Consider the following 12,195-nt stretch of genomic DNA (forward strand, 5'->3'; position numbering starts at 1 on the left):
CGCTCCTGTGAAGCGCCTTGGGATGTTTTTCTATGTTAAAGGTGCTATATAAATACAAGTTGTTGTTAATACCAAACTAAGATTGTCAAGTTTGTTATCGACACTAGAACAGGAAAAGTAGAGACCGAAGATTCAACGAAAGATCTGTGGAGGTCTCAGACTGGTTACCCAACTGGAAAAACAACATTTAAATGAATCAGAAAGTGTGTAATCAAGAACAAACCCGACCCCCAGTGTTGAGGGAATGAGCTAGGAGGAAAGACTGCAGCAGCTCAAGCTCTATAGTCTATAGAGGGGGCGGGTGAGGGAGCCTCATCACAGCAAAGACAATATTAAAGATCAAAAACACATTATCTGAGAGACCAGGAAAATAAAAGCTAAATGGAAATTAATGTTTTTTAAAAAAAATCAGAAAAATATCTTTATTCATTATTTGTGTACAGCAAGATCTCACAAACAGTAGTGAGATGAATGACCAGGTAACCTGTTGTTAGTGATGTTGATTGAGGAATAAATGCTCGTCAGGACACTGGGAGAACTCCCCTGCTCTTCTTCGAGCAATACTTATGAAAAGTATCTCCACTACTCAAGGTTGAGGGGGCTGTGTCTATAAGATAGCAGCGGAGGATTTTCTGGACTGCCCCACATCTAGCTACCACCAAAACTTTCAGTAAAACTCCCTTATCTGGGTGAAAAAACTAATCAGGCCCATCCTATCCATTGGTTCATGCACCATCCTCCCCAACCTGCAGTGACGCTAACTCTGGGGAGAGGCAGAGCAAGGTGTCATGAGGCCATTCAGCCCCTCAAGCCTGTTGCACAATTCAATTCATGGCTGATCTGTAGCTCAACTCCATTTACCTGTCTTTGAGCCATATCATTTAATACCCTTACCGAACAAAAATCTGTCAACCTCAGTCTTGAAAGCTCCAACTGACTCCCCACAACCTTTTGGGGAGCAAGTTCCAAATTGCCACTACACTGTGTGTGTGTGTGTGAGAAGAAGTGCTTCCTGATTTCACTGCTGAATGGCCTATGATTGTGCCCTTGTTCTGGATTCCATCAGAGGAAATAGATTCTCTGTATCTACTCTATCGAATCCCTTTATTATTTTAAACACCTCGATTAGATCACTCAACCGTCAAAACTCAAGTTGATGCAACCTGTTCTCAATTTAACCCTTTAAGTGCCTGTATCATTCTGGTGAATCTGCACTGCACCCCCTCTAAGGCCAACCTATCCTTCCTGAGGTGCGGTGCCCAGAACTGAACGCAGTGTCCAGATCGGGTCTAACCAGAGCTCTGTACAGCTGTAACATGACTTCCACCCCTTTGTATTCCAGCCCCTTTGAGATAAAGGCCAACAGTCCATTAGTCTTTTTGGCTACTTTCTGTACCTGTCCACTAGCTGTTAGTGTTCTGTGCACAGCTCCATTAAGAAAATAACACAATTTGTCTTTCTCAAATCCAAAGTGGATGATCTCACACTTCCCCACATTGAACTGCATCTGCCATAGTTTTGACCACATCTGCAATAGTTTTGACCACTCAGTTAATCTGCTTTTGTAACCCCAGCCCCTACCCTCCCCACCCCCAAACACCTGCATTTATTCCAATTTCTTTAGGGCCAAAGGACTAGACAGGACTGGAAACAACTGTGAAGCACCATGGGTCATTTTACTAAGTTAAAGGTGCAATATAAATGCAAGTTGTTGTTTTCATCCTAAGTGCCACAGCCTTCTTACCCTACTTTGCATTGATCTCTTCAATAGCCTCGCCTACCAAAAAATGTATCCATTACCCTCTTAAAACTGATAACATCCTCCTATTCCACTGCCTCCCTGGGTGGCCATTCCACATTTACCACCTTGTGTGTGAAGCTCTACCTTAGCGGCCTGTTCACCGTTTCACACCTGTTTGAATCTATGCCCTTGAGCTTGTTTTGATATGGAATATCAGCCTGAGATCCACTTCATCTATTACTTTGAAGATCTTAAGTACCCCAATAAGGTGACTGCCCCACTGCCTCATTTTGCTGTGTAAACACCGAGTACCAGTACAACTTGTATTTATATAGCACCTTTAACGTAGTAAAACACCCCAAGGCGCTGCACAGGAGTATTGTAAGACAAAAAATTGACACCGAGCCACATAAGGATAAATTAGGGCAGGAGACCAAAAGCTTGGCCAAAGAGGTAGGTTTTAAGGAGCGTCTTAAAGGAGGAAAGAGAGGTAGCGAGGTGAAGAGGTTTAGGCAGGGAATTCCAGAGCTTAGGGCCTAGACAACGGAAGGCACGGCCACCAAAAGTACCTTTAGTATTTCTTCCTAACTGAAGTGCCGACTTTATTGCCCTTTGTATTCCTGTTAAAGTCAGTATATCCTTCCTGTGGTACGGTGTCCAGATGGTCTATTGAATGAAGTCAATGCAGGTGGCGGTTGGAAAGGGTTCATCTCTATGAAACCAGCCACAGACTCGGAGGATAAAAACCTGGATTCAGGGAGTGGCAATTGTGACAATGAATCCAGACTGACTCGCAGCAAAGGAAATTCTTGGAGCTGAGCAAATGTCAACGATAACCATCTGTTGCTGAAACCCTCATCCATGCTTTTGTTACCTCCATACTCGACGATCCCAACACTCTCCTGGCCAGCCTCCCATCTTCCACCCTCCGTAAACTTCAGCTCATCCAAAACTCTGCCGCCTGTATCCTAACTCGCACCAAGTCCCGTTCACCCATCTCCCGTGCTTACAGTCCGGCAGCGCCTCCAATTTAAAAACGATCATCCTTGTGTTCAAATCCCTCCATGGCCTCCGCCTCTCCCTCTGTAACCTCCTCCAGCCCTACGAGATCTCTGCGCTCTTCCAATTCTGGCCTCTTGCGCATCCCCCAGTTCCTTCACTCCACCATTGGCTGTGCCTTCAGCTACCTGGGCCATTAGCTCTGGAATTTCCTCCCTCAACCTCTCCGCCTCTCTCTTCTCCTTTAAGGTGCTCCTTAATTAAAGGCACAATATAAATGTAAGTTGTTGTTAATCCAGTTATGATCTGACGGGATTCCTGATATTTGGACCGAACTGCTGTGAATTAATGTGTGGTTTCTGACACCATAGTTCCAGTATTAAAAAAGCTAGGGAGTGTATGGAAAATATATTTTTAACTTAGATTTCTGTGCTGTTAGCAGCCAAAGATATCAACCAAACTGAAAAACCTAGCATTTTACACCTAGTCCAATCACTTCTTTATTGTTTAAACGGGAAATAAAATTTTCAGTCAAATAAATATGCTGAATTTATTTCTTCTTCTTCCTCAATCCTTTGGAAGTAGTTTTACTCGGATCTTGAGCAGCAGCATCTCTAGGAGTTTGGCAACCATGCATCTGGCTCGCTGACCACTCCTCCTGAAGCTGCTGCAGTAATTCAGTCGTAAGCTGTCCTTGCTGGACCAGCCTCGCACTCAGGGAGTCGCCAGTTCTCTCAGGTATGTCTGCTTCACAAACCACCGCTCTGTAGCCTAATGCCTTAGACCCTCGAATCCGCCTTGATCCACTGTAGTCCCGCTCCTTGCCCTCCATAGTTATCCTACGGTTTGTCCGTATCCCTCTGTAAACAGAAGCATCATCGGGTCCTGCGGTGGTTGCCGTGGAGATGGAATCCGATGCACGGATCAGACGGGTGATGTTCTTCACTCCAATCTGTATGATGCTGTCCAGCTCAGTCTGAGTATCTCGCACAAGATTCACATCTGGGAACATGTCCATGAACCGGTAACTGGAACAGAAGACAGGGAACAGAGATCAGAACCAAGCTAGGCCAGAACCAGAACCAATCTGGACCAGAACCAACCTAGGCCAGAACCAACCTAGGCCAGAACCAACCTAGGCCAGAGGGGAAGAGAGATCAGAACCAATCTAGATCAGAGAGGGGAAGAGAGATCAGAACCAATCTAGATCAGAGAGGGGAACATAGATCAGAACCAACCTAGGCCAGAGAGGGGAACAGAGATCAGAACCAACCTAGGCCAGAACCAACCTAGGCCAGAGAGGAGAGCAGAGATCAGAACCAATCTGGACAGAACAGAGGAATACGAGGATATACTCAAATTCCAGAGCACGGTGTTACTGCTGAAAGAGGTAAATGCTAGCACTGGGCAGCACAAACATATTCTGCTCCTGAATGGTTTAGTGCAGCTAATAGAACACAGTCAGTGTTTAAAAGTCCCTAGCTCTAACAAGAATGCATAGTGTATGGTCTCAGTAGAACCAAATCAGTTTTTCCAAGTTACTAGTGTGTCAAAGATGGCAGGTTGAAGAACATCCCTAAACCACAGGCACGAGCTCCTTAACTGCGTGGGTTTTCTCCGGGTGCTCCGGTTTCCTCCCACAGTCCAAAGATGTGCGGGTTAGGTTGATTGGCCATGATAAAAATTGGCCCTTAGTGTTAGGGGGGATTAAATACGTGGGGTTACGGGGATAGGGCTTGGGTGGGATGGCTGTCGGTGTAGGGACCGGGTGCTAGGGTTTGGATGATCAGCCATGATCTCGTTGAATGGCGGAGCAGGCTCGAAGGGCCGAATGGCCTACTCCTGCTCCTATCTTCTATGTTTCTATGTTTCTATGTAACTTACCTTAACCACAGGTACAGATCCAATACATCATGCACAGCCTCCAGATGTACGAGGTCTTTGATATTTTTTGGTGGTATCAGTGGCCAATTAACATGCCGACATAACCAGTCGAATGTCAGTGGCTCATTCCTGCTGAACTGTCTGGCAAACTGGAGAATTCAAACAGACTCAAAGTTAAAAGTAACCAAGATAGCATCAGCAAATGTCAAAGCAACACATTAATGGGGTATCGTGCCACCCGTGGTTGAATAGTCACCACTATTCACTGTCTGGGGTCACAAGCCACTTGGGTGAGTGCAACAAAGTCTGAATTTCTGCTTATATTTACTTAGACGATCAAAGTGGTTTGTTTTCCTTTGATGTGCTTCATTGTATGGGTTTATACAGTCGAGGCAGGCACAGTGATCATATCTTTCAGTGTATGCACCAATACATTTGACACCTTTCTCTTTTGTTCATTGTATATATGTATGATGAAGTATCATCATATGGGCTCCCACCACAGCAGTCCATGGCAACCTGATTTGCTATATCTGTACCGTGGTTCGTAGCTCATCCTCTGATTATTCCATCCTGATGCCAATGTCCTCATTTAACTTTATATACACATCCACCAGATTCCCTCTGATTGAACTGCCAGCCCTCAATTACTACATCTTAATCTTCTCTCCCTTAAATGAGGCTGGAAGAATCTTCCCTTTCCTCAGAGACCACTGCTTAAATCTAACTAGCGGCTCCTTCCTCTTCCTTTGATGGTTTCACCATCCATTCTTTACCTCTTCTCATTCTTGGCCTCACTATCTCTGGCCTCTAATGGAACTCCCACATGTCTGCAGCTGACACCATCTCCAACAAGCTCAGTTTCCTCTTTCCGACCAAACAATTACTTTTTCTCTCAACAACTTTTAACTCGCCATGAAGTCCAGTTCTTCCAAGACTTGATGACTGCTCCAATAACTCAAGAGGCTCTTGTATCACTTCTCTGCCACCCCTGGTCAGGACAAGGAAACAGTTCACTGAGCTGATCCCTCTCTCAATTCGAAGCTCCTACCCTCACTAGTTTTGCTGTCTTTATCTGATCATTCCCAGCATGGTCAATACTCGTCTGTATTTTCCTCTCATCCCTTCCAAGTTTCAAATACATGACCATCGATGTACTCCATCTCCTCTGCACGGTGTTGAAATCCAGACTCACAACAGTCTCCTAATCTAACTCATCTTTTCCTCAGCACCTTAAATCTGAGGAACCCCTTACCCCCCCCCCCCCCTACAATAATCAGGTTTTAATACCCATCTTGGCATCACCTAATCACAATTTCCTGATTTACATTCCCTTCCTTTATACTCTTTTCAAGCCGGTGTGTCCTGAACTACAGTATTTCGCCCTACACCTTGGCTTCTAAATTCGAGAAGGATTTGCTTGACAGCCTCTGCATTAAAGTCAGGGAAGTGCTGATTTTGGCACTGCATACGGTAAGAGGACTTTTAAACGGGACAAGAATTCTTCTGAACCTGCTGTTTGTTCAGTTTTCAGTCCATGCGTGAAGGACTTGAAAGTTGGTGCCGAGAATTTGTGAGCAGAGAGAACAGGTTGAGTTTGCCATTCAGAAACAGAACTTTGATCGACATTCATTTATTTATACAGAATTTTAAACCATTCTTAAGAAGGGTAATGGACTCATTAAGGAATTTTCTACATACGATTAACACATTAAATACAGCACATTGAACACATACAGATGTGACTGTTAGAAATACAATCTTAAAATGCTGGGTGTTTCTGAGCTGCAGCCTGAAATTGACCAGCACATTCCAATCTGTAAAGTTTCCTGTCCAGACAAACAAACCAATTATCCTGACCCGGCGTTTTAATAAACGATTAGACCATGTGTGCTTACAGAAAACAGCTGCACCGGAGCAGAATACATTGTGTATTACGAGGTATAGATCTCCTGTCCTTACAACACAGCGTCTAGTCGAACTTGAAACCAATGGAAAGAAAAACAGACGCCAGGCACCAACACCAGTTTTATACTCCAGCAAAAATTGACGCTCAGCAAGACCAATCCCAGGCTTTTGAGAGAGGCACTGTGGCCTTCAAATTAACAAACGTACTCAAAGACACAGAAAACATCTTTAAAATCATGTTAATAGAAAATATGTCATTGCTAATGTTTTCTATTAGAAATGTTCTTTCAAGTTGATTGGCTGAGGAGACAAAAATGCTAGAGGAAAATTTCTGAATTGTGCTTTGAGCGAAGTGACTGGTTCACCACCTCCTTTCTCTAGACTGCTCCTTCAGGATTGGTTGTTTTATAAACCCTCACTAGTTTCTCACTGCTAGTTTGATAGCCACTTTCCTTGCCTCGGATTTGTACGTTCCCTAATTCTTCAACTCTGATTTGTTGCTGTTTTACTTAGAGCCAATCAACAAACTGTGATGCTGGATGTGTGCAGATAGATTGTTTTTAATATAGTCATCTAGTTTCCTGTGCTACTTTAGTACATTAATGGATAGATGTGTTATACATTTAGTATTCACTATTTTCCTGCTTCACAGAACTCTCTAACAGTCTGTGTGGTTTTAGCCATTCTGAAGGGAATCTCCTAGTGCTGTGAGAGTACAGTAAAGGCAATAGACAGATTAATGTAAGTCTGGCTCCTGTCAGTTCCGAGTGTAAAAACGGCACTGCTCCCAGATCACAGGCTCCACTTCAGGGAACTGCTGTTTGACTGTTCGGAGTTCTAGAAAAATACAGCCTGCCTCAGTGGGCAGCACTCTTGCCCGAGTCAGAAGGCTGTGGGTTCAAGTCCCACTCCAGAGATTTTAGCACAAAAATCTAGGCTGACACTTCAGTGCAGTGCTGAGGGAGTGCTGCACTGTTGGAGGTGCCATCTTTTGGATGAAATGTTAAATTGAGGCCCTGTCTGCCCTCAGTTGGACGTAAAAGATCCCATGGCACTATTTAAAGAAGAGCAGAGGAGTTCTCCCCAGTGTACTGGCAAATTTTTATCCCTCAACCAACATCACTAAAGCAGATTTTTTGGTCATTATCACATTCCTGTTTGTGGGAGCTTGCTGTGCACAAATTGGTCACCGCTTTTCCTACATTACAACAGTGATTACACTTCAAAAGCACTTCATTGGCTGTAAAGCGCTTTGGGACGTCCTAAGGTCATGAAAGGTGCTTTAGAAATGCAAGATCTTTGTTCAACACTGTAATGGCATGGTACAGGAGGGCTGACAGCACCGGTGGGAGTGTGACCCCACTCGAAGGAGGGAGCGTGAGTAACGTACCTTTAGAAAGGAGGTGCAGACAAAGGGCTGCTTCCTGTTGATTGGCGCGGTGCAGAAGACGTATCGCACACGGAGGTTCAGCGGGATGTGCTGGATCATGTCGGCTAGGAACTTGAAATCATCGATATTGCACACAAAATAGAGTCCGTCTACCTGCGAGAGGCTCACAAATATATCCTGCGTCAGAGAAAGGCCCGGAAACAACAAAGGAATGTTGGGTTAATTTCACATCTGTAGAAAAGCGGCCAGTAAATAAACGGTTTGTATGAAGAGATTTCACAAGAGGCAGATCTCACAGCGGCTCCGTCTGGAACACTTACGATCAGGTTCGATAGGGTGGCATCGGGCAGCTGGTAGGCAAACATCTCGACCTGGTCCGCCGTGGGGTGCAATCCTGCCACCTTAAAAAGTTGACAGTGGTTAACAAATAAATACTTTCCCCAAATGCTCCCCTCTTACACCTCCCCACTTTTGAAGATGGGTGTTATAGTCTGGTTTGTTGGGCACCAGGCACCCCTCCCCCGAGCACTTTGGCCAAGGGGCCATTCTCTTTCCTGAGCCTAGATAGCGAGTGGTTAACGACTATTGGTCAATGGGGCATCAGTGCCAAGCCCTGCCCTGTCCTTGAGATTAGCCTGTGGAACTGGACTCAAGTACAATCAGCGTCTTCGAGAAATACAAGTTCTCTTCAAAACAGCAACATGTAAAAATGTTTTAAATAAGATGTACAGAATGTACTTTTCACACTTTACAAAGCTGCACTGTTTTCATTATTTTGCAACAACTTTGTGTGTTTATGGTGATCTTCTCTGGTTGGAGTCGAGTTGTCAGTAATGGGAACCGAAGGGAAACAGTGCACAATCCAGGCTCTCTATTAATTTTGAATTTGGAAGCATAAACACAGGATACAAAAGATATCCAGACATCCACAAAGGCTGCCCCTGTCTCACCGCCAGCCTCTGTCCCTCTCTTCTGTTACAACCTATCTTGGTAGTCTCTATTTAGCAATATGATGGTGGTCAGTGCGCTCCCCTAAGTTCCAAATACGCGGCGTTTATTTTTATTTGTTCGAGATGTGGGACAAACTAACAAGGCAATATTTACTGCCCATCTCTAGTCAGGCAGGCAGCGAGAGCGGAGGACCTGCGGGAGACTCAGCGGCGGCGGCGAGGTACTTAAAGCGGCAGCGGGGCCAGGAGAGGCCTCAGAGCAGCGGCGGCAGGCAGCGAGAGCGGCGGGCCTGCGGGAGACTCGGCGGCGGCGGGGTACTTAAAGCGGCAGTGGGGCCAGGAGAGGCCTCAGAGCAGCGGCGGCAGGCAGCGAGAGCGGCGGGCCTGCGGGAGACTCGGCGGCGGCGGCGGGGTACTTAAAGCGGCAGCGGGGCCAGGAGAGGCATACCAAACTCCAGTCTGCGAGCTCAGAGGGTAGCAGAGAGGTAAAAAGTATTCGGGGTGTGACGTCACCAGGGAGCAGGTAAGTGATTGGTTGGTGAGTATTTCTCTCTTTGCAATACAAGCTTGAATTCTGTGGTGTTAAATTTCTAGGGTCTCTGTGTTGTAGTGGGGACAGTTGGTAAATAAAGCGCCCTAGAGTATACCTGTAACTGGGGTATTGAATAAATTTTTAAATTAATTAAAGGAGTAAGTCATGGCAGGAGAGCTCAGCCCCGTGTTCTGCTCCTCTTGCTCCATGTGGGAAGTCAGGGACGCTGCCAGTGTCCCTGGCGACCATGTGTGCGGGAAATGCATCCAGCTGCAGCTACTTGTAGACCGCATTGCGGCGCTCGAGCTGCGGGTGGATGAGTTTTGGAGCATGCGCGATGCTGAGAGGGTCGTGGATAGCACGTTTAGCGAGTTGTTCACGCCGCAGGGTAGGGCTGCACAGGCAGAAAGAACTTGGGTGACCATCAGGCGGAGCAACAGAGGCAGGCAGGAAGTGCAGGGGCCCCCTGCGGACATCCCCCTTTCAAACAGGTATACCAAGTTGGATACTGTTGAGGGGGATGACTCACCAGGGGAAGGCAGCAGCAGCCAGCTTCCTGGCACCAGGGACGCTTCTGCTGCTCAGAAAGGGAGGAAAGAGAGTGGGAGAGCAATAGTGGTAGGGGATTCTATCGTAAGGGGAACAGATAGGCGTTTCTGTGGCTGCAAACGTGACTCCAGGATGGTTTGTTGCCTCCCTGGGGCCAGGGTCATGGATGTCACTGAGCGGCTACAGGGCATTCTTAAGGGGGAGGGTGAGCAGGCAGAGGTCGTGGTCCACATTGGGACCAACGACATAGGTAGGAAGGGGGAGGAGGTCCTGCATCAAGAATTTAGGGAGCTAGGTAGCAGATTAAAAAACAGGACCTCAAAGGTTGTAATCTCTGGATTACTCCCAGTGCCACGTGCTAGTGAGTATAGGAATAGGAGGATAGAACAGGTGAATGCGTGGCTAAAGAGTTGGTGCAGGAGGGAGGGTTTTAGTTTCCTGGATCACTGGGCCTGCTTCTGGGAAAGGTGGGACTTGTACAAGTCGGACGGGTTGCACCTGAACCAGAGCGGGACAAATATCCTTGCGGGGAGGTTTGCTAGCACTGTTGGGGGGGGGGGGGGGGGGGGTTAAACTAACTGGGCAGGGGGATGGGATACAGAGGGGAGCTGAAATAGGGGGTGATGTGCTGCCAATCATAGAGAAAAAAACAAGTCAGCTTGGTAGACAGGGCAAATATACAAGGGCAAGGCTGGATGGCATCTATTTTAATGCAAGGAGTCTTGCAAATAAGGTGGATGAACTGAAGGTGTTGATAAACACATGGGAGTATGATATTGTTGCTATCACGGAGACATGGTTGAGGGAGGGGCAAGACTGGCAGCTCAATATTCCGGGGTACAGAATCTTCAGGCGAGACAGAGGGGGAGGTATAAGAGGAGGGGGTGTCGCAATATGAATTAAGGAGTCAATTACTGCAGTAAGGAGGGATGACATATTAGCAGGTTCCTCTAATGAGGCCATATGGGTGGAGCTTAAAAACAAAAAGGGGGCAAGCACTTTGCTGGGAGTGTACTATAGGCCTCCAAACAGTCAGGGGGAGATAGAGGAACAGATATGTAGGCAAATCTCAGAGAAATGTGCAAATAATAGGGTAATAATAATGGGGGATTTCAACTTCCCCAATATTAACTGGGATAGTCAGAGTGTGAAAGGCACAGAGGGTGTAGAATTCTTAAAGTGCATCCAGGAGAGCTTTTTGAGCCAGCATGTAGAAGGTCCTACAAGAGAGGGGGCGGTACTGGACCTAATTCTAGGGAATGTGGCCGGCCAAGTGGAAGAAGTGCTAGTAGGTGAGCACTTTGGTGACAGTGACCATAATATGGTGAGATTTAAGGTGGTCATGGAAAAGGACAGGGATGGGCCGGAAATAAAGGTTCTAAATTGGGGGAAGGCCGATTTTAATAGGATAAGGCAGGATCTGGCCAAAATGGACTGGGATCAGCTACTTGTAGGAAAATCCACATCGGAGCAATGGGAGGCTTTCAGAAGGGAGATTGAGATCATACAATGGCAACATGTTCCCGTAAAGGTCAAGGGTGGTTCCAAAAACCACAGGGAACCTTGGATGTCAGGGGATATACGAGAATGGATTAAAAAAAGTGGGCTTTTGGCAGATACAAAAGGCTAAAGACGGAGGAAGCCCTAGAGGAGTACAAAAAGTGCAGGGGGATACATAAAAAAAGAAATTAGGAGATCAAGGAGGGGCCATGAAATAACACTGGCGAGCAAAATAAAGGAAAATCCTAAGATGTTTTATAAGTATATTAAGGGTAAGAGGATAACTAGGGAAAAAATAGGGCCCATTAGGGACAAAAGTGGCAATCTGTGCATGGAGCCGGAAGATGTAGGAGGGGTTCTAAATGAATTTTTTGCATCTGTTTTCACTATGGAGAGGGACGATGTAGACATAGAAATAGGGCGGGGGGACTGTGATATGCTCGAACATATTAACATCGAGAGGGAGGAGGTATTGGCGGTTTTAGCAGGCCTAAAAATGGATAAGTCCCCAGGCCCGGACGAAATGTATCCCAGGCTGCTGTGTGAGGCAAAGGAAGAGATTGCGGGGGCTCTAACACACATATTCAGAACCTCTCTGGCCACAGGGGATGTGCCAGAGGACTGGAGAACCGCTAATGTAGTACCATTATTCAAGAAGGGGAGTAGGGAAAAACCGGGGAACTACAGGCCAGTGAGCCTAACATCAGTGGTAGGAAAATTATTGGAAAAAATTCTGAGGGAC

At 46.3% G+C, this 12,195-nt stretch overlaps 1 protein-coding gene across 2 annotated transcripts in view; it reads right to left on the bottom strand.

Moving 5' to 3' along the window:
* Window positions 1-3,227: 3,227 nt before the first annotated feature.
* supv3l1 (SUV3-like helicase) overlaps window positions 3,228-12,195 on the bottom strand; it is a 74,203-nt gene continuing 65,235 nt past the window's right edge. For both annotated transcript variants that reach the window (XM_085995043.1, XM_085995042.1), the window contains exons 12-15: window positions 8,243-8,323; window positions 7,923-8,099; window positions 4,625-4,773; window positions 3,228-3,768 (exon numbers count right to left, since the gene is read on the bottom strand). In XM_085995043.1, the coding sequence (XP_085851169.1) occupies window positions 3,291-3,768; window positions 4,625-4,773; window positions 7,923-8,099; window positions 8,243-8,323 (885 nt within the window). In that variant the 3' untranslated portion in view covers window positions 3,228-3,290. The remainder of the gene's footprint in view (window positions 3,769-4,624; window positions 4,774-7,922; window positions 8,100-8,242; window positions 8,324-12,195) is intronic.

This window comes from Somniosus microcephalus, chromosome 8 (assembly GCF_052327205.1).
Source record: "Somniosus microcephalus isolate GS21.2 chromosome 8, FLI_Smic_1.0, whole genome shotgun sequence".
Classification (NCBI taxonomy): Eukaryota; Metazoa; Chordata; class Chondrichthyes; order Squaliformes; family Somniosidae; genus Somniosus; species Somniosus microcephalus.